Below are 23,425 nucleotides of genomic sequence, written 5' to 3'. Positions count from 1 at the left end.
CTGAGTGGCACCTCACCCACATTTTGGCTATGGCCAGAGTCAACAGGCAGTGAAGCCACAGTAGCTACACTTCCCTGATCACTGGCCTTGCCCTCCACCTGTCCAATACCTGAGGGCTCACTGGAATGGGTAGGCCTAGGTCTACTGGCTATGTCCAACTGAATTGCAGGGAATGGCTATATGTCAACCTCAGTGTCAGATTTAACTTCTTTTCCCCCCAACTGTCCGTCAGTTTGGCCACCATCACCATCAAAGTCTGCTGATACACTAACATCAGGTGGCAGAAGGCCCAGACTCCCACTCTCATGATCACCTGTGATAAAAAGCAACAGGCACAAGAAAAATTAGTACCTACACTGCTATAGTCCAATATATGTTAACAAAGTAACAGTGCTGCCACTATTACAGACAGTACAACAATACAAACAACAGAACTGACATCAACAGCACACACTGCAATATTTCTTTAAATTGCACAGCTGTACTGACATAAATATGTTTGGCTTACCATCTGCAGATGAGATACTGCTCTGCAAACCAGATGGTTCTGGCAGAAGTAAACAAGAGATAAGGCAACATCATTACAATTAACAGTAACATGGGGGTACTACTTTTACCCCTTTATATGTCCATTAACTATACTTTTAACAAGAATGTGGCTGTCAACTGCAACCTAAGCTGATAACTGTAGCAATCTTCAATCCCCCCAAAAAAATATATGTGACACAGAAGTAACTTAATGATTTCAGTTGTTTTACTATGCAACAGTATTCAACTGTTGAGGTACCAAAGCATACCAGTAAGCTCCTCCTGGGATGTGCTTGCTGTCTCTGAGACTGTTGCTCTGACACCCAGGACATGCTGTATTGCATTCTCCTGGGAGCTGTCTGGATCGCTGATATTGGCCATGAACTCTTCATTGGGTGTTACTAGTGGTTCCCTAGCAGGCCATCCCGCAGTAACTATCTGGTCACGGCCCAGTGCAGCTGCTCTGCTCCATGCAGATGTGATCATGTAAGTGGCCCTGTAGTACACCTGCTCATATGTTTTGCCATGGCCAGACATTGCATATGCATCATCAACTATCTGGTGCCAAATTTGCATCCTACGTGCCATATCTCCTCGTCCCCTTTTCAGCAGAAAAGCACCATGTTGCCTAAAAGCATCCACTATCACCTGGTTTTCAGCATCAGTGTAGGGTGGTCTCTTAGGATTGACATGCATGGGTGGCATATTCCTAGGTTTCCTAAAAGACAACAGAAAGATAATACACAAAAGGATCACATAACTACAAAGTAATTGTTTCCAGATAAAACAGAAATGGTACCTAGTCAGTATTACCCACTGGAGAAACATAAACACTCTACAGATGTGAAATACTAACAACAGACAGGATGCAACACAAGGAGAGTAACAAGAGCAACATATTCTTGTTTGTGCCACAACAGTAACTCACCTTTGCTCCGCCACCAAGAATAGTCTATCCTTGTTTGTGCCATAGCAGTAGCTCAGCTTTGCTCCCCCACCAAAGAATAGTCTATCCTTGTTTGTGCCATACCAGTAGCTCACCTTTGCTCCCCCACCAAAAGAACAGACACATTTTCCTAACAAACCATCTTTGAAATGATAAAAGGCTATCAAAGGTACTGGGCCTGAAATATTTGTACATATTTATTACACAGCATTCCATTTTCATGCATTGGCAATCATGCATACCTCTGACATGGCATGACAAACATGCCCATACAATCAGTACACTTCTACCTAATGCATACATATAAAAGTGTAAAAGATTTTGCTTCAGATTTTTCTTAAATACATTCCAAAATATGCAGTATGTAGCTGACAAAATGGAAGCATAATTACTGAAGTTCAGTACTCCTCTGTGCGTACAGATATATCGAGAAGAAATAGCGTATGTGCAGTCTTCCCAAAATAAACAAATATCCTCACCATCAGATTGCCTAGCTACATTGTTGCCTTTTTATATGGTGTAGATTCAGGGCTGCTAGCACAGTGAAGATGCAAATGAGGTATGAATGCATTAGAATTGCTGAATCCCAAATACTCATATCTGTGTAAGAGATGTAAACATAGTGCAGGCACTCACTCAGTGTTTGTGTTTAATGGATTGCAACTTGTGAATGATTACTGGTTGGGAGAAGGAAAACACAACAGCACTGCAGACCTGCCTTATTTCCACTGGGTGTGTCAGGTTCAATCTACAAAGTGTTAGATGTAAGGTTGAAAATGTAAGTAAGCAGCACACAGTTCACAGGTTGTGTGCCTTAACATCTACCCTGCCCTTCATTTCTTGGCAACTACATATGATATTATTTCCACTTAGTATCCTCACACATTTTAAGGCCAGTGCCAGCAGCTACACAAACTTTGTTATGGCCTTATGGGAGAATAACAGCATAAGTAATGGCACTTGGAACCAGATAATATTCTATAAGCGTTTCGTAGATTACCTCTTTTTGTTAATGGATGGTAGCCAGGAAGAACTTGATAAGTTTTACCATAATGTTAACACCAACACATCCTTCCTAACCTTTGAAATGAAGGTTTCAGATAAGAAAGTGGAGTTTCTAGATGTAAAGGTGATTAAGACAAAAGACGGTCAAATAACTACTAAATTATATCGAAAGGAGTGTCATAGAAATACCATTTTGCATCAAGAGGGCATGCACCCCAGACATATTTTTAAAAATGTTGTGAAAAGCAAACATTGAGAGCATCTAGGTTAACAGCAAGGGATGAGGACTTTGACCAGGAGATTACTAACCTGAGATAGAGATTTAGAGAGAGGAGTTACACTGACCACATTACAACTGACATAATAGATGAGAGTGCCAAGTTAAGAGACACTACTGGGAAGCCCTATTTCTCTGATAATAGGAATAATACAACTAAGAACCCAATAGTAAAAAAGAAAGTTTTGAGAGTACCTACTCAATATTCAAATAATATGTCCCTTATAACAGGAGTCATTAGGAAGCACTGGCCCATCTTGACACATGATCCCAATATAAGGGAGATAGGAGAAAAAACAAGTTTCTCTTTCAAAAACAAAAAGTCTCTGAAGAGACATGTATGTTATCCCATAGAAGCCAAAGAAACACCAGGCAGAAATGTTGCTTCCAATAAGGACACATTACCATGTACTAGATGTAATCAGTGCAGATACCTAGATGCTAATAATAATTTCATGCACCTTGATACAGGTAGAGAATACGTGTTTAGTGTTCAAGCTGCCTGTAATAGCAAGAACTTAGTATATATTGTAGTGTGTAACGTATGTTCGAGTTTCTATGTAGGAAAAAACAACAGGGAATTGAGGTTCAGAATATGAGAACATTTATTACACATTAGGAATCAGAATGTGACAAATGCATTGGCTAAGCATGTGCAAAGTAAGGGGCCAGAACATACATTTAGCTTCCAAGTGATAGAACTAATAAGGGAAAATGATGGGGGGGGGCATTATAAACAGAACTGAGACCTCAGAGACACGCTGGATTATTAGACTGAGAGCAGGTAGGGGTCAGGGGCTAAACGATAGGATCCCCCTTAAACCTGTTTTGTGGAATAGGCCTTTGATTTGACCATACAAAAGTCATTTAGTATGTTTATATATTAAATAATAACTAAGCACCCTTTTGATTAGGTGCAGAAAGAGAGAAATGCATGCATGCACTTATTTTATATTTCTATTTTTGTATGAAAGTACTGGTTTAAAAGTATGCATACACAAGTGTTTTTATAAGTGTTTTTACAAGTGTTTCTTACTATGTTTTTTATATATGTTGTCTATATATTCATGGTTATTTGTTATATATGCATCTCTTATATGTTTTTATAGTAGTTTGAGCTTCTGTACCCTAGGTATAGCCTTCATAGAAGATTTTCATGGGTTATTAACAGGTTAATTTATTTAACTGAATCAATTAAGTTAATGGTCTGATTCAAATTTTAATATAAAGTATAGAGTAATGTGATGCATTGTTGTAAAAGGTCTGATGAAGTGGTGTGAGCAGCACCACGAAAGTGCTTACCTACAATAAAGAATTTTTCATCTTTTGGCATAGAACTCTGTACTTCTTGGCAAACAATAGTGACTTCTTTGGCAGTGGTTTGGATCACTAGCTGTTTTTCTGTGGTTTACAGATAATTTTGGAAGTTACTGGTGATTCATTTAGACTAAGTGTGACCTAGAGGAACTGTTCAACTTTCACAGTATGTCTTCTGTTGGTGAGTGAATTGGTTATCCATCAACTGATGTAAGATTTAATCCCTAGCTGGGAGGGTTTATCAATGATGCCTGCATGGGCAATTGTGTCAAAACCCTAGGCCAGATCATGATAGGCAGTATGTACTGTCTTACCATCATCCAGGCCTATCACACAGAATCACTGGGCTGTGATAACATCACAGATCACCAACGGTGTGGGGCCATGTTGATCAGGAACGAGCACCGGAATGGTTGAGGAGAGGCGAATTTAAACCAAGAGATGAAAGGCTAATATTGGCGGCCCAAGATAGTGGGCTGCATACATGCTGGTTTACAAAGTCGATTGAATATGTGGGAGAAACTGACAAATGTAGGTTTTGTAAAACAGAATTGGAAACAGTTGCACACTTTGCTGCTGGTTGAGACATACTAATGGCAAAAGGACTATATACTGAAAGGCATAATAATGTGGTAAGACTGTTGTACTGGGGATTGTGCAAATATTATGGTACTGAAGTGGCTGAAAAACACTGTAAACATGAACCACAAAGCATCGCAGAAAATAAAGACATCTACATCACATGGAATCATCCATTAACAACAGTTCAAAACATAGATGCTAGAAAACCAGATATAGTGGTCCAAGAAAAGAAGACAAAAGTAGCATTGATCATTGAAATCGCCATACCCAGTGACTACAGTGTCTTGCGTACAGAAAGACACAAAGTCATAAAATATCAGGATTTGAAGGCAGAAATGAGAGCAATGTGGAAGAAAGATACCCAGACAGTTCCAATAATAGTAGGAGCAACGGGTGGTATAAAAAGAATCTACGATTGTATTTAGATATGCTACCAATACATGTAACTCCATACGAATTGCAGAAGGAGTCATTACTGGGCACATTGTAGGTGCTGCAAAGAGCACTACTGGCTGACATCAAAGAGTGAAACAATATTAATTTCATGAACCTTAGTTGTACTTTGACTTAGGAATGAGGTCCATTCCCTTCATGGTATTAGAAACACAAAAAATTTGGAGAAATTTAAAAAGCGGGACTCAGCTCATAACCCTTCCAGATATGGTTGAATACACACTTCAATGCACCCTCCACATGGGCTATATGCATCTACTTGAGTTAGGGGGACAGCACCTGATGTATGCATGTATAGAGACATCCTGACTCTCCTCGACTGTGAGGTAGACCAACATGTCATCACGGACTTCTTGCACATAATACACTAGTAATATTCAAGCTGTGTTGAAAAAACCTGTGTGAGTTGTTAATGCTACATCAGGTCTTTTACATCAGATAGATGCCCTCAAAGAGATCATCAAGGGCATGCATGATGACAACAGTATCATCTTGTGTAACTTGACCAGATCAAGGCATTTGACACAAATCCACAATGAGGTATTCAATCAGCACTGAGGTATTCATCGACTTCAGCTCTGCTTTTAACATGGTCATCCCTCTTCATCTGGTAATGAAGCTACTCCAGCTAGGAATCAGCAGTCCACTTTATAACCAGATTTCTGATGTTCTCACAGACTTCAGAAAGTGTGTGCAGGAAATAACTCCTCACATAGCATCACTCTTAACACTGGACTCCCACAAGGATGTGTACTAAGTCCCTTGCTGTTCACCCTGTTAACACACAATTGTACAGCCAGGTACAATACAAAGCACATCATCAAGTTTGCTGATGAAACAATGGTGGAGGACCTCATCAGTAATGATGATAAAACAGTGGATAGAGATGAGGTGGAACAACTGATTACCTGGTGTGGAAATAACAACTTAGCACTAAACATGAACAAGACAAAACAGATAAGTGTGAACTACAGGAAAAATCACAAGGAACATTCTCCCCTCACCATCAATGGGGAAACAGTGGAAAGAGTGAGAAGCTCAAACATTCTGGGAGTGCACATTGATGAGGACTTGTCTTGGAACACCAATACAAATGCCATAGTCAAGAAAGCACACCAGAGATTGCATTTTTAGGAAAGGCTGAGGAGAGCGAATATCCCATTGACAGTTCTCATTACCTTCTGCAGAGGTACTGTAGAAGGCAGCCTGATGAACATCCTTGTAGTATGATATGGAAGCTGCTCTACCTCTGAGCGCAAATCCCTCCAGAGACTGGTGAAGACAGACAAGAGGATCATTAGGACCACCTTACCACTTATCCATGGCTTGTACTTATCCAGATGTCTCAGCAGGGCCACAGGAATAATTAAAGACTGCATTCACCCTGCTTACAGACTGTTCCTGCATCTATCATCCAGAAAGAGATTCTGAAGCATGCTTTGCAGAACTACGAGATTCAGGAACAGCTTCTTTGCTAATGTCATCAGGCTGCTGAACTCTAGTAACAACTACACTCCATGATGGCCATTTGGGTCAGTAGAAACTGTAGTAGCTTGTCTCATATTATGCATTAACATGGTTACCATTCTCATCCAACACTTAGTGCAATATTCACTATGATTGTTAACTTATAGGCCATCTAGGGCAGTAGCAATGCAGTAAAATATCTCCTTTTTTCAGTGCAATACAGGTTGCAAATTCATAAATTAACCATAGTGCAATACTCTAAGTTCCATAGTGCAATACCCTAATGTTCACAGTGCAATACTCAAATGTCTCTTTCTGTGCAAGGATCAATGCAATGTTTTAACCAAGTGCCTGTGCGATAATAAAGTCTCAAGTCTCATGCAAGTATGTGTTCACTGCGAAATGTGTTAAACTCTGTTTCTAATTATGTGCAGTATTAGTCTACCTGCATGTCCATGATGTAATAGATAGGTGTTATATGTGTAAGTGTACAGCTACGTAATGCAATAGGTGATGTAATAGCTAGGTGTAATATGTGTAAATGTCTGTGAAAATAGTTTATATGTTGTCTGCACACCGAGTCCGGAAACATGGAATTTTGTTCAGTTTTTGCACTTGTGAGATTTCTGAATGACAATAAAGTTTACTTTGACTTTGACTACTGTCATATGTGGCCATAAACGGCTATCTCACCAAATGGGTAGACCAGTGTATCACATATGTGGCATCTCACAATTTTGAAATGTGTGATGTGACCTATATCTCAGGTCTAGTGATCAGGTCCATACATCAGGGCTGTCTGCTGCACCCTTTCCTGCCCATTAGTTAGATGGACATCACAGATGACATACACATGCTGTGTCCAAACAGCTGCCCAATGGACTACAGATTGTGGACAATCATTGACTCCAAATGTGATATTAGTATAATGCATACAGTATCAATGCCTGCCTAAAACTGCTGCAACAGCCATGACAACACCTGCAGTGACAAGAAAACATGGGAGGATTTGTTACATCAGGATAATAAACATGCAACCAGAGTAGAATGTGGACATCACACCCTATAATCAGACCAATAAGTATGAGACCTGTGTCCTGGGATAGAGGGTAAGTGGTACATCCACCAGCATGTGGTCACGGTCCTGACTACTCCCTTGAATGTAACACAGGTACTGGGTATGTGAAGGACATGCACATCAGAGGCCACAATACCTTCATGATAACCAACCTTCATCACACCAATAACCATTTACAATGCACACGTCTTTATGTACCTCCATACACATCTTCTAGTGATGTGTAACTGAAGTCTACCACCTTTGTCACAGTGTGTTGTCACACAGCCTATTGGCCATACCTAGGTATTCTTTCTGTGGAATATACATGACTGTCTGATGGAGTGAAACACAATCATGTTGTTACACCAGATGCATGTGTGCTACCTGTTCTGCTTATGGACATACTACATAAATAGGTATTTGACAACCTTAACAATGGCATGTATATCATTAGTGATAATATAGATCATGAGATACATACATATATATATATATATATATATATATATATATACATATATATATATATATATATATATATATATATATATATATATATACATATATACACATAGGCGACTAGCCTGTATTGCCCATACTGTGGTATAGGGATAGCAGTGTCCCTCCTAACACCTCCACCAGATGTTACAGTACCAGGACAGTGTGCGTGGTTACCCTCATAGAGTGTGGATGTATCATAATAGTTGTTCAAGTGTGTATGCAGATTCCTCTCTTATCACTCTACATCACATATGTTATGTCAGAGGCATGTGATTACTTGTGGCATTATTCTGATATTGTCCATGATTGTGGTTGGTTCTTGTAATGTTTTCCATGATCCTCTACCTATGACCACCTTGCTGGGGACCTCTGATGAGAGTGCGCTCATATTCAGGCATATCAGTTTGCACAGGTTCAGAATATGCAGCCTACCCCAATTATATGCCAAATCCCTGCTAGATGTCTTCTGCATTATTCATGCAAGGATGCTTATATCTCACAGACATACTCCCCATTTTTATTTCACCTTGTGTAACAGTCATATAAAACACATTTTCACTGTACAGCCCCTAATGTACCATATAGATATGTGATTGGTGTTGCTGCTGCAACCTTCCTCCATTGACATGCCCCCCTCTGCTGTACATGAGAGAGTTTCATCTGTCCTCTTTCCCTGTGTTGATTCCTACAATTAATCTGTGTGTCCCTATTCAATACACACACTTTCCTTGCGGAGTCATTTTACATGGCAGGCCATGTCCTGTTACAGATCATTACAGCTTCAGTACAGTATGCCAGGAATGGGATATTACAATACTCTGCACTCTAGGTTCACTGTCTTGTACTGTGTTTGGACCATATACTTCACATTCATACCTCTCAACTGTCCTGATATTCCCAGGATGTCCAGATGTTTTCCTTATCAAATTTGTGGCTTTCTGCCATAATACTGGGATGATCTCTGGAGTGGTATGTCTCAGTATTACATACATTTGAGTCTGCATACCACTCAACTGTCCTGATTTGTGCAGAATATCCATTTTTGTCTCATATTTATGATTTTTTCCTCATAATATTTTGGTTTTCTGTCAAATCATTGGCATGTAATTACAGAGTGAAGTAATGAACTAATGACAGAGATTTGAGTTTCAAATTTCATGCTCTTCAAAAAGTTTATGTTACTGTAAAACCTATTATTCTATCAACTTTCTAAGTTTGGAAGAGCAATATTAGAAATCTGTCCCTATTTTTGGATCTTTGTCCATCCATTAAGTATGGCAGATGTGTTGCACTAACAGACTGAAAGCTATATGTGAAACCTTGGTGATCATTGTGGCATTTTGCACAATTCTGCAGACCACAGATGCTCTGCTTAAACAGAATTGTATTCGCATTCACTTACAAGGTTTCCTGGCCAGCAACGCTGTTGCCAGCCTCGAAAGCTGGCTTAGACACACCACACAGCATTAATATGCATTGCGCTCTACTGCTCGCCACGCACCGCCGCACTGCTGCGCAAACATGTAAACTCCATGTAGGCTCCCAAGAGGACTGTATCACTGCTTGCCCTATGTCCTGGCCTGTTGCTAAATATGTATAGCGGTTTACAGTAAAGTAAGGATAGAGGGATAGGATATTATTTTTGTGACTTATAAACTAGTTATTCTAATTCATTTTAATGCTATCTGCATTAAGAAGGCAACAATTAAGTGTAGTGAGGTTAAAGCATGTATACTGATTTAACAGCAAAACAGCAATGTTGTTGCTCAGTTTGAATCTATTACCTTGAAATTGAAAGAGAAACATGATTGGGGAAAGTCTGAAGGGAGCTCTTGGCCAGATGAGTCGACGTTTTACATGCGAGGCAATGCTTGTTTGAAATGGGTTCTTGTGGTAGGCAGGTCATAAGGACAGAAGTAAGTTTGTGGAATGTTACTGATGTGCTCGATGCAGGATTTATCTACTGGTATTTGTTAGCAGGCTTAGGTTAATTGTTAAGATAATCTGTGTTTGGAAAGAATGTCATGCAAAGTTGTTTTTTAAGCATAACAGTGAGAGAGAAAGAGACAGAGAGAGTCATTATTTGCAATGTTAATGGTATGAGCATTAGGTTTTGTGGGAGTAAACTTAACATGATTTTTTGTAGCATTAACATTTTAGAGTGAAATATAGTGCTGTGAGGAAAAAGCCTGGTTTATAGCTAGATAGTTGTGAAAAAGCAATGATAGCGTGTTAAAGTTTCTCTACTGAGAAGTTATTAAAATATAGAATAATTACTTGTCTAGTATATTAGTCTCAAGTTTTGATACTTGTGATGGGTGTAGGGCTAAACAATGAATTCCATCTCAGCATTTCATTTTCAAATATATTATCAAGAATCCATCCATCCATCTAAACCCATTTTTACCATTTTTCCAGATGGGTTTGGGGTGTCACTTCAGTGGCAATCATCTAGAGCACATATTTTCACTGCTGGGTGTCTATCCCTGCTGTAGTTGTTCTTCCACATCACACACACACACACACACACACACACACACACACACACACACACACACACACACACACACACACACACGCACACACACACACACACACACACACACACACACACACACACACAAACACTTATGGCAAGTTTAGAGTGTCCAATCCACCTACTGCATGTCTTTGGAATGTAGAAGGAAACTGGAGCACCCGAAAAATAAAAACGTGAACAGAGGGAGGAGATGCAGATTAGTTGTTTTTATATTTGCTATGCAGATCTTTGCTATTTATTACTCAGCTAAGTAGATGAAAATCATCTGGTTTGTTTGGTTTACAGTACTTTATTGGACAGTGTGGCAGTAATGGCTGTTGAGCTAATGTGAACCTTGTTTCCTTATAATGGGATGATAATATTATGCCATGTGTGATTAATGTATATTGATTTTGGAAAATCATTTTATTTGCTGTATAGAAGTGTCACCAACATTTAAGGTACTGGAGTAAGGGGTAAGTTCTTGTTATCTGTTGAATTATTGGAGGCATCACTTTCAGCTGGATGGAATTCTATTAGGTTGTTTGTATAGTGAAGACAGATTATATAACAAAGTACTTTCACCACTGTAAGCTGGGGAATGGGGCAGGAGCCAAGTAGAATAGGCAGCCTGTAGCTAGATTAACCAGTCTTATGTTCAATGGCAGTGACTGCCATAATATAGTAGTTATGATTAAAACAATTTCTTTTAAGGTTTGTATCCTATTGTTGAATTTTAAAACAGTATATATTTTGAGTAGAATATGGATTGCTTAAGAAGTTGCTATCTACTTTGTTTGCTAAGAAGTCATTTATTAAAATATTTGAAGACCATAATCACGAATCCACAAAGTAATCTGTGTGAATTATGCATAACTTAAAAAATTATTTGTAAGCTTATAACATATCAAAAATAACCACTATTTTTAGTATAAAACTCTGGACTTATTCCAGCTTTCTTATTTGTTGAGTTCCATAGATACAAATAGGATGCACCACGTTCTTTAATAGGGTTTACCATTGTACTAAAGATGGTTAACAGAGTCTCAGGTCAGCCAGAGGACACTATTCTAAAATTAATCTTAATAAATAAGTAGCATTTTTTATTACAGTGTTGGTATTATATTCATGTTTCATGGATCTATTTGCCATAATTGTCAAGACCCTTGCATAGCCAGATGTAGATAACTTCATAATTTACAGAAAAAAAAGGGTAGCAATTAAGTGCATCACCACATGCTGTCTGGTGTTGAAACTTATTTCATTTGGCATGGCTTGTATCCATAAATTGTCAGTGTAATGCTATAATTTTACCTCATCCTGAATGGTAGCTACTGACCTCACTGTATCATGTTAGCAACAATCAAAATTTAGTAAAAACCAAATCCACCTTAGTCCACACTGCCTCACCAACTTGTTAAAAAGACATCCAATGCTGTAGATAACAGACAAAATGTTTATTCCATCAAGAGGACCAGTAAATAAAATGTAAAAGCCAGTAAATGCACTATAATCCAATCTTCCAAATGCAGTAGTCAAAGTGGTAAGTGCTATCGTCCACGTAAATCCTGGACTTTAGCAAACCTAGTGCTTCACCATTATGACTGCTGAAATACCTTAACTCATTAACACAATCAATTAACTCAATTGGTAACCACTCAATTACCACTGCAAAAGCATTTTTAACCCCTGAGTTGCATGTAAAGAATATGCTTATAAAAATAAATAAAAAATTTATATAAATACATATAAAAACAATGTGTTACATAACATATTAAAACATGTAAATGAATAAAACACTAGCCAATAAACCTTCATATCCAGTATTAACATTTTTTACATAGATTTGAGGCTGCCACTTTCAAAATTGGTACTAGGGAAACATGTTCATTTATACCTGGTGAATAAATGGCTCCCAACCTTAGTTGCCATTTAACTTCACTACTACTAATCCTGCTACCCCAATCCCCTCCCCGGGGATCCTTGACAACAGTTTCTAACATTCCAAACTTGAACCTAGTCTTCCCAGGACATGTCAATGTGTGTTTATAAAGGGAGTTGTTCATGTTTTTATTTTCAAATGCGTAGATGCTCATAAATATGCTTACATAATGCCCTCTCAGTTTTGCCAATGTAAAACCCCTGGCATCCTTGGCAAACACATAAGTAAACTAATCCCTTACTACCACAGTTGCCTTGAACTAAATGAACCCTAGTCCTATATTCGCCAAGCATCAAAGATGTTTCCTCCAAAATAAATGGGCAGTATCTACATAATCCAATTTCCTAGTCCCTTTGCCTCTGTCATCCTGAGGTAAGGGGTGCTCCAAGTAGTACTTAGTACTGGGCCCTACTTTGTGTACAAAAAGAAAGAGGTGATGCCCCCACAACATTAAACATGTCACTATTGCCTTCCAACATGATCCAGTTTTTAGATACAGGTTTTTGTACGGTCTGTCCCAACGGGCCGAAATGTGTAACCATGGCATTAGAAAAATTACCATCTTGTTTCTGTTTAAACTCCTTGATAGAATTCACATTACCCAACAGGGGTGTAAACTCCCCCCCCCATTCTTCCAAAACCTCCTTGACCATAGTCTGAACCAAGTCCATCGGGTAACCTCTGTTCAAAAACATCTGTGTCAGGTTACCTAATTCAACTTTATAATCCATCAGGGTTGAACACATTCTAGCGCCTCTAATCATCTGTCCTCTCACCAAATTTTTCTTTGTGTAAAAAGGATGTTTACTGTCAAAAGCCAGAAAACTGTTAGAGTATGTAGGTTTACGAAATACTATGAATGTAAATTGCTTCAAAACTAAATTTTTAGAAATCGTGACGTCCAAGTAATCAATACTGTCCGTAGAAAAATGATGAATGAACCTGAAATAGGGGCACACCTGATTGATGTAATAAAAAAAAAACATACACCACTGACTCAGCACCTTTCCACAGAACAAAAATATCATCCAGGTACCGGAGGTATACAATCCATTCCGTCTCAAACCGGAATTGAAAACAGGACACTAAGACTAAATTCGAAAATATGGGGGCACTACTTGACCCCATTGCCATTCCTTTCTGTTGCCTGAAGTACTCGTCCTCAATAGTTATATAGTTGTTTTTTTAAGATAACTTCCATTACTTCCACAACAAAATGGATAAGCCCCCCCATCCAAGCTAGTGTGATCACAAAGTTCCTCATGGAAAAGTTCCAGTCCTAAATCATGGGGTATATAATTAAACAAGTTCACAACATCAATAGTGGAAAACCCTGTTTAAATCAAAATTTAGACTGAAGCAAGCAGTGCATCAAACATCAGTGTATTATTATCATATAAAAGAAGATGTTCATATGCCCCAGAGCACCCAAGTCTGGTAACACGAAGACAATTAGGAAATCTATTGCTGGATATTACCTGTAATATTTCTATAAAGAACTGCATAGTAGTTGCATTTATTCTTACATCAATGTGTTTTATTGCAGGCACCAGACTAACAATGTCCTGGTTCTAACCATCTTGGCAGTTCTTCTTGTGATGGTACTTTTTGTGGCTGTCATCTTTATAACAAAGTTACATACTAAAAGTAAGTACAAAAATGTTATTTATTTTATTGATTTATTTTACATGTGTTAACTGGGATTGTCTGACTAGCAAAAGCGCTTTTTCAGCAGAGGCCCGGGGAGAAAAGCTCCAAAACATAGTTACAAAAATATAACCGTTACAAACACAGTTAACATTATAATAATTCATAATAAAACTTGTAGAACAGTTATCATATATATGCAGTTAAAATTATCTATAAAAATGTTATGAAGAATAGTGCAGCAGAAGGAAAGGAGAAAGTGTTAGATAAAAAATGATGAAGTAGACTAGTTTAAGTTGTAAATGTTTTGGTGTGGAGGAGAAGAAATAATGGTAAGACAGAGGAAGTTAGGTTTGTTATTTAGTGAAGGTATATTCAAGGAGGCTGAGAACAAGTACAAATCCAGTGACCTTTTAAGTACTCTTTAGTGGCTAGTTTGAATAGTTTAGGGTGTGAAAGTGATCTAACTTCTTGTGGGAGTTTGTTTCAAGCAATAGAGGGATGGTAGCTGTATGTAATGCTCCTATTTTCGACTTGGGCTTGTAGATTTGTAAAAGTCTTGGGTGGAGCTCCTGAGTAGTCTGGATGGGACATAGCAGGAGATTATGTTGCCTAGTGCTGGACAGTAGGATGGTGAATAAATAATGGAGTGTATAACCTGGAGTTGAGAGAGGAGTAGGAGGTGTGGCAGTTTGAGCCAATTTAGATGTTTGAGAGAGATACAGTAGTGACATTTGTAGGTTTCTTGTGCAGCAAATCTAGCTGTTTTGTGATAGGTTGATTCAAGTTTGCTAAGTAAGGTGGAGTTAAGATTTGTGAGTATTTGGGAGCAGTATGTTAGGCATGGCAAAATATAAGCATGGATGATTGCGGTTCTAGATTCAGGGGTTAGGAATTTTATATTTCTGTAGAGAAGTCCTAGTTTTTGATGGGTTTTCCTGATACAGTTATTTATATGGAGGTCAAATTTTAGCTGATCATCAATGGTTACACCAAGGGGTTTAGTACTAGAGTCAGCAACTATGAGAGTGCAATTTATTGATTTTATTTGAAAAGTAGATTTGATATGAGTAACAGTTTTGGGAAGAAAGAGTAAGAGTTTGTTTTTTGGGGGGATTAAGGATGAGCTGATTATTGGTGAGCCAGGTTTCAACAGAGTTGAAAGAAGACTGGGTAGCTGTTAGAAGTTCAGAGGGTGAGTTAGTAATGGTGATAACTATGGATTCATCTGGATATTGGACTAATGAGGATTGTGGACAAGAGGAGTAGAGTGAGTTGGTGAAGATATTGAAAAGTAGTGATCCAAAGATGGATCCTTGGGGAACACCCATTTTCACTGGAGGAGGAGATGATAGTAAGGAGTGCCATCTTACTGATTGCTGTCGGTCAGTGAGATAGCTGGAGAACCATGCTATTGTTGTAGTAGAGAAGTTGAGATCAGAGAGTTTATTCAGTAGTAGAGGATTGAGACAGTGTCGAAGGCTTTTGAGAGGTCAAGGAATAAGCCTGAGATAAGTTTATGATTATCTCTAGCTATAGAAATGGTGCTGAGAAAGGAAAGTAGAGCTGTAGTGGTACTATGTTTGGGTCAGAAACCATGCTGAGTGGGAGTGAGGAGTGTGCCCTGTATAAGATATTGCATTACTTGTGTATGTATATATTTTTCTAAGACTTTAGATAGAGGGGAGAGGATAGCTATTGGTCTGAAGCTTGAGAGTTCTGTGGAACTGCCACCTTTGTGAATAGGTATGGTATAGAATTGTTTCCAGATAGCAGGTACTTTAGCTTTAGAGATGGAACAGTTGATTAAAATAGATACTGGCAAAGCAATAGAGGGAGCAGCTATCTGAAGAAAGTAAGATAGGATACTGTCAACAGAAACAGAGCATAGTTTTAGTTTGGAAAGAAGGGTTTTGATGTAAGTATTAGGGACTGCTTTAAAGAAAAAAGAGTTTGCAGAGTTGGCTGTGGGTGGAGGTTCCAGGGAATTTGCAACATTGTTACTGGAGTATTTTAGGTTAGGATTGAAAAGTATGGCTATTGACTGAATGAAATAGGCTTTGAAGGTGTTGGCAGTCTCTTTGGGGGATTTGTCAGGAGATGGATTAGGTGAAGTAGGATTACCAGGATGAAGTATTTGGTTTATGGCATTCCAGAATTTTTTTGGATCCGATTTTAGGGCAGCTGGAGGGTTATAGTAGAAGTCTTTTTTATCTTTATCAATATTTTTTTGTCTTATTTCTCAGTTTTTTTATACTTTTGCAGATCTGCTAGTAGTTTAGCTTGGGTCCAAGTTTTCCATACTCGGTCTCTGGCTGTCCTGAGAGTGTGAGTATTCTAAGATAGCCAAGGGGATATGGTAGCTTTTATCCTTACTTTCCATAATGGGGCTAGTGAGTTTAAGATATTTAGGAAGTTTGAGTTAAAAGCTTGAACTGCTTCATCAAGTGGTTGCTGGGTGAGGAAGTTCCAATTTATTCCGAGTAAGAGATTACTAAAAGTTTCTGGGTTGAATTAGGATAATTTACGACAGGTTATGTATATATGTGGTTTAGATAAGTGGGAGGCATGTCTAAGTACCTTTATTGGAGAGTGGTCATTCAGGGAGTCAGAGAGTGTTTCAGGACTATGGTATTTAGAGGGATTTGAGACAAGAATCCAGTCAATGAGTGTACTGGTAGAATGAGTGTTATTGGTTTGAGTAGGCTGGGAGATAAGTTGTGAAAAGCCATATAGATGTATAGGGTATGTTGAGTTAGCACTGGTGAGTGTTTCCCAGTTTGTTTTCATGTCCCCAAGGAGGATGATTTCATTAGGGCTGTTTTGGGAGAGGTAGGAGAGAATGCTTTCCAATAAGGGAATGTTGTCACCTGGTGGAATGTAGATAGATACAACAGTAACAGTAGTATAGTCATTGAGCTTAAGGTTTGCTACAAGTAATTCTGTGGGAGAAAAGGAAGGTATAGACAGCTTTGGGTATGTAAAAGTGAGGTCGTCGGACTACAGAATTGCAATCCCTCCTCCTTTTTATTAGGGTGATCGAGGCATATTATATTATATCCAGGAGGGCGTATGTCTTTATCTAGGTTTTGTGGTTTAAGCCATGTTTCTGTAAGGGAAATAATGTCTGTGTTTTGAGCAGATATCCAAGCATGAAGTTGGCTACCTTTATTAAGTGTGCTTCGAGTGTTTATAGAGTAAAAGGAGATTTGTTTGTTTTGTTTGTTTTGCTTTTTTTGGTAAATTACTTGTGGTTGATGAGGTATTGTGAGGAGCGGTAGAGTTAGGACTGGGTCCTGGGTTAGGGTGGATATCACCTGATGGGAGTAGTGAAATAGGATAGTATTTAGGTTTGATAGTTATTAGGTAGTATTTAGTGTATTTTGATTTTTTTTTGTAGATATTATGGAATGTGAGGGAGGATTTTTATTTTGGGGAGTTGTATATTCATGGGGAGGATGGATGCGGATATGAATATTGGTTGTTGGGAATAAGAGAAGTTATAGTTGTATGTATGGGTAGTGGTGTAATGATAAGGGGTAAATACTGTTGGTGAGGATGTTGGAGCATGGAGGAGACATAGTGATACCATTATTGCAGTGGAGAAGAGTGGTGTATGCATGGTGGTTACTGGAAAAAAAGGTATAATAAAAGGTGGTATGGACAAGGAAGAAGGTTAAAGTTAGACTATCTCCTGGTAGGTCATCTCCTGGAAAGTGTCACATAATGATATGCATATAATATATCAGCATTTGAAAGGATTACAATTTATTACACTGAGAAAAAAATACAGATTTCTCTTCAAAGGAATCGGGAATATGCCAAAATGGCTTTTTTTTTGTCTCAATTACCAATGCTGTTCAGTTGTTCTAGAACTGCATATCTCTATCATATTTAAATCAATGAATTAGTGGTTATCACAAGGCATAGCATCACTGACTGAAATGTGATATTTGCTTCTGGGATGTCTTTATGTAGGTGGATAACTGAATGTGTACTAGTTTTCAGGGAAATTTCCTTGTACAAGAAGTGTAGATATGATTCTGAAGTCCTGGGATGAGGATTTATTTGAATATTTGTATAGAAAGAAGCAATAGTAGCTTGTTTCCAGACATGGGTCATTATATTATTGAATAAGCAGAGAATGTAAAAGTGATGGAATTGGATTATGTGATCACAGCAGAGGGAAATGAACCAAGGAAGAAATATATCAGGACTGGGGTGATTTGCTTCATATGGACTCCAGGAGTATAGCTATGTCTTACTGATTTATGAAGACATAAAGGAAGGGTATATTGTAGGAGTTCAGAATTTTTTCTATATGTGTGTGAACTGAGAATATGTTTTTTGGAAAAAGTGAACTGAGAATATAGGAAGAAAATTGAAATGGAAAGTGTTGTTATTAGATGAATTTTTGCTTGTTCTCTGCTTTGTCAGGATGAGATCTTGCTTACTGAACACAAACACAGCTTATAGTTCAGTGACTCCCATAACAAATTCTCAGCTCTCTCTTTGCTATGCAGCTATTGCTTTCTTCTATTTGTTGCTATTTTTTTTGAAGAGATCATGCTAAACCATTTTACTAACATTAATAAGCTTGAAATCCAACTTAGCTACTGACGCTTAGCTATTTATGGCACTGCCACATAACAGTCGTGGCTATGGTGCCATGGTTGATAAAGAAACCACTTGTGACACAATGGATAGTACAACAAACCAACAACCAACCAAAAAGAAGAAATTTAGCTTTTTGTTTTTTTTTTTGTTGGTTCCAGACTTTCAGAGCTTTCTAAGCAAAGCAATTCTTTAAACAACATGCAACCAGCAATTTCTCAGACTCCCATCTGGACAACAGAGGGCTGAGAATCCCATCTGATATACAAGTAAAACAACAAAAGGCAATGCTGACAAAAGTTATTCAACTATAAAGAAAGCATGCTAAAAATGGGCTCTTACCACCCTAAAATAGTGTTTGCTAAGTAGTGAGTATGTGTAAATCACCGTCTATGGTCCCATTCTGACTGGAGAAGTCTGAATAATATCCACTCAACATTATATTTGTGTGCTTTGATACCCCCCCACATATACACATTATTTTTTTATGATTCATCATGCAGGCTGCAGTCACTTAAATGCAGCTGGACTATCTATGGCTTAGATCCCATCTGAAATGGTTAGGACTGGTGGATCTACATCGGCTGAATTTATATAGCATAGTGACTTCTAAGCCTGTGCAACAAAATCTGTTTTTGTTATTATTTCCTATGTTTACAGTGTTGCTTTTACTAAATGGTGGGTCACTGAAAAGAAATGCAAAGCAATACCAGAATGGTATAAGTTTCAATAACAAATAGCAAGAAGCAGTTGACTCTGGATGTATAGAATAGCTACTGTCACATAAGGATGCCAAATTCCTGACTCCTGGGTCTTCAGAGAGTGTTCAGAAGAGTAGTTTGTGGAGCTGCTTGTGAAGGATAAAGGTCTGGAAAGGAGTCCCTGAAAATTGGGAAAAGAACATGAGCTGCTGTTTTGAAAAAAGAATCTGATGGAGGTGACCCTTTTGTTCTGAGAGGATAAATTACTGTACACAACTCTGCTCTGCCTATATAATAAAAAATACAGAGCAATAAAACTAGTAACTCTTAAGTACTCTTTGTTCACTTACTACCTTTGAAGAAAATACTGTATTCTGAAATGCTGGCAGTATTGGACTGATCTTTGGGATAAAAACAGCATATGAATAACTGGATCACTTATATGTTATTCCCCCTTTTCCTTTTACATTTTCCTTGTAAAAAAAAATCTCCATAAAAATGAAATGCTGGTTCAAAAAAACATTGTTATTACAGTCCAGCAATGCTAGTTAGTATTATATACCAAGGCTGGCCACAGAAGTGGTAACACATCACATGGGTGCTTCAGTGCTTTAAACAGACTTGTATGAAAGAACCTGTCAAAGTCAGTATCTTTTTTATCCGCAAATGTGTGTGTGTGTGTGTGTGTGTGTGTGTGTGTGTGTGTGTGTGTGTGTGTGTGTGTGTGTGTGTGTGTGTGTGTGTGTGTGTGCGTGTGTGTGCATGCCTGTGCATGCGTTTATATTCATTTCTACAAACACACACACATAGCTGCACACACACTTGCTGCACAAAGTTTAACTATTTGTTATGTTTACTGTGTTGAGCTGCTGTTATTGTTACAGCAAACTAGTATCATATCTGCTCTGTTTTCCCATCCATCCAGCCATCCATCCATCCAATCCATCCATTCATCCACAACTCTTTTCCCATTGTTTTCACATGGTGTTGAGGTGTCACTTCAACAGCGACATTCATGGCTATCCTTACTGCTGATGTTCTTCCATATCACACACTTGTATGCATACACCTATGGCCAATTTAGAGTGTCCAGTCTACCTACTGAATGTCTTTGAAATGTGGGAGAAAAATGCAGCATCCAGTCAAAACTCATGGAAACAGTGGGAGGACATGCAGACTCCACATAGAAGGCAGCCCAGCCAAGAATTGAACATCTGCTTCAAACATCTACAAGGCTGCAGTCACTCGAACATAGGAAGAATGTCTTAGGGTTTGGGTTGCTCCACACTGTAGGGGTGAAGTCATGTGCTACATGTGGTATAGTGCCTTCTGAGACTGGGAAACACATTGCCGGCATGCTGTACATATGTGTGTGTGTGTGTGTGTGTGTGTGTGTGTGTGTGTGTGTGTGTGTGTGTGTGTGTGTGTGTGTGTGTATAGGTTTAATATCATAAAAATGAAATTGAAAAAAAAATGTATGGAACAGCGAATGTAAACTGTGAATTCCTACATACTAATTAGGCATAAACACCGAATTTGTTCAACATATGTAGAATATCGAACATGACGTCAGTGTAGGTGCAAATGTATGTTAAACTCCTACACTGGCATTCACATTTTTAGCAGGGGGGCAAGCCCCCCTGCACCCCCCCGTGGGGGCTGTGCCCCCCCAAACCCCCTGCAAACTATATATTCCAACTCTGACATTTCCCAATCTGCATTGTATTGCGATATCTATGCATAACATAGAGTACATATCAGCAAATGCACAGTAGACTAGACTGTTTGTAGGCTTCTGAGCCCCCAAGCCTTTCTGTGTTGGAGGGAAGTCTTCTAGCATAATTTTGTTTCTTGGAACTAGCCAGTTTTCTAGTTTCAGCACTCAAATCTGGTTCTTTGAACTCAGCACTTGTTCAGAACTCATTGTAAGCACTAAATAAGCGCAAATTACTACTGCACTCATCTTTCCTCACTTGTCTAGAGGAAAGCAGTTTTTAGTACTTAATAAATAAGCATCTATCCAGGCATGTCTAAGGGTCAAGCTCCCGGTGAGTTCTCCTGTCTACCTGATGAATCTGGGCATCTTGGGGTAATGCAGCAATTGCCTCATGTACACAGACAACCCTCTCCTCCTACCACCCAACACTACAACCAGTGAGAGATGCACTTATATAGCCAAACTGGAAGCAAAGCTCTCTTCACCCAAGACTGGACTAGACAGTCAAGAGGAGAAGGTAAACACTTGCACCACACCACACTCATCACATAGTCCCTCAAAACCTACATCACCAAAGCACACACATAGAAACACAAAAATACACACATACATTCACAGAGGCTCTCAATAAAAACCGGTCCAAGCATCAGGGACCTCCAAAGCAGAAACGCAAGCAAACTCCACCCCCTAACACAACCCAAATGACACATAGCCCACAAACTCAGTGTGCCACTCAGCCACAGCCCATAAGGCATAACAATGTACCCAACACTCTAGTCATAGGTGACTCTATAGTCATGCACACTGATGTTCCACTCACCAAGCTAAACAAGGTCAGGTGCCAGGATCCGCCACATAATTCACGCACTCAGGTAACTCCACAACAAGTAAAAATATGACACTGTCATTGTCCATGTTGGTCTGAATGACCTGAGACGTACGTCCGTGGACTACATGAAAAGAGACATGGAGGAGCTCTCCAATCTTGTAGCCCAGGCAGATATGACCCTAGCCCTGAGTAGCATCCTGTCATCACCCAGAATGATATCACAGTACAAGGACAAAATGATTGACTTCAACAATTGGCTAAGCTTCTGGTGTCATTCTAAGGGGATCCAGTATTTGTCTGCCTGGGACGACATGATCGACAGACCACGATGCTTTGCCAGAGATGGCCAGCACCTGTCGCCCTTGGGATTCCGGATACTGGCTAAGGCTCTTGCCACCCCTATAGTGCCTTTTTTAGGCAAGGTTCAAATGACAACTTCACCACCATAACAGGTACAAGCAAGCAAAATCTGTGGGTAATGCTACTCAATGCTAGAAGTCTAAACCTCAAAATGCACTCACTCGAGGCATTCCTTAAAATGGAGAACATCGACATCTGTGCAGTGACAGAGACCTGGTTCAAAGCTCCAGAGAGCATCCTTGCATTACCAGGTTATAATTCATACCACACCATTCGGCCACTTAATCTGGAACGAAGCACTAAAGGTGGAGGCATGTCCATATTCATTAAGGATATCCACACCTCCAGGCTAGTTGCACAGCATAATGCATCCGAGATTATCCAAGTGAAACTAACTCTGGGCAAGACCACAAGCCAAATTGTAGCTTGCTACAGACCCCCGACCATGCCCCAGGATTCCCACTCCTCATTTCTTGATACACTGGAAAGTATTAGGGTACAATACAACACCCTAATAATGGGTGATTTCAACTACCCCACCATTAACTGGGAAAACTACTCATGTACCAAACTCTTTTGCTCAACATTTTCTGGAATTCATAAATTCCAACGCCTTGGATCACCTTATTCACACCCCCACCATGGGCAGCAATATCCTAGACCTGGTCATTACCAACATGGGCAACTGGTGTTCCACACCAGAGGTCAGTTCCTTGTTGGTCAGATCCAACCACAAGCTAATCACCCCAGACATCCACATCCCACACCCACCCCCACTTAGGGGAAACCACCGTAACAAACTTCTCCAAAGCCAACTTCACACTTCTTAAGACAGAAGTGACAAACTTCATGACACCCATGCAGATGGACAATGGAGGTACAACTGCTGAATCCTACACAAATGCACTTTATAAGCAATTACACAAGTGCATGGATCATGCAATCCTGAACAGAACCAAGA

At 39.1% G+C, this 23,425-nt stretch overlaps 2 protein-coding genes across 2 annotated transcripts in view; one reads left to right on the top strand and one right to left on the bottom strand.

Annotated features, from left to right (window-relative positions):
* Positions 1-23,425, bottom strand: part of RAB37 (RAB37, member RAS oncogene family) — a 2,500,291-nt gene that overhangs the window by 2,322,222 nt on the left and 154,644 nt on the right. The window lies entirely within an intron of this gene.
* Positions 1-23,425, top strand: part of LOC122812924 (CMRF35-like molecule 7) — an 89,635-nt gene that overhangs the window by 44,444 nt on the left and 21,766 nt on the right. Inside the window, exon 4 of the mRNA XM_044084982.1 lies at positions 14,143-14,243. Coding sequence (XP_043940917.1) covers positions 14,143-14,243 — 101 coding nt within the window. The remainder of the gene's footprint in view (positions 1-14,142; positions 14,244-23,425) is intronic.

This window comes from Protopterus annectens, chromosome 10.part0, assembly GCF_019279795.1.
Source record: "Protopterus annectens isolate FY-2018-M chromosome 10.part0, PAN1.0, whole genome shotgun sequence".
Lineage (NCBI taxonomy): Eukaryota > Metazoa > Chordata > Ceratodontiformes > Protopteridae > Protopterus > Protopterus annectens.
Note: the sequence above shows the minus strand (reverse complement) of the source record. Positions and strands in the feature narration are given on the sequence as shown.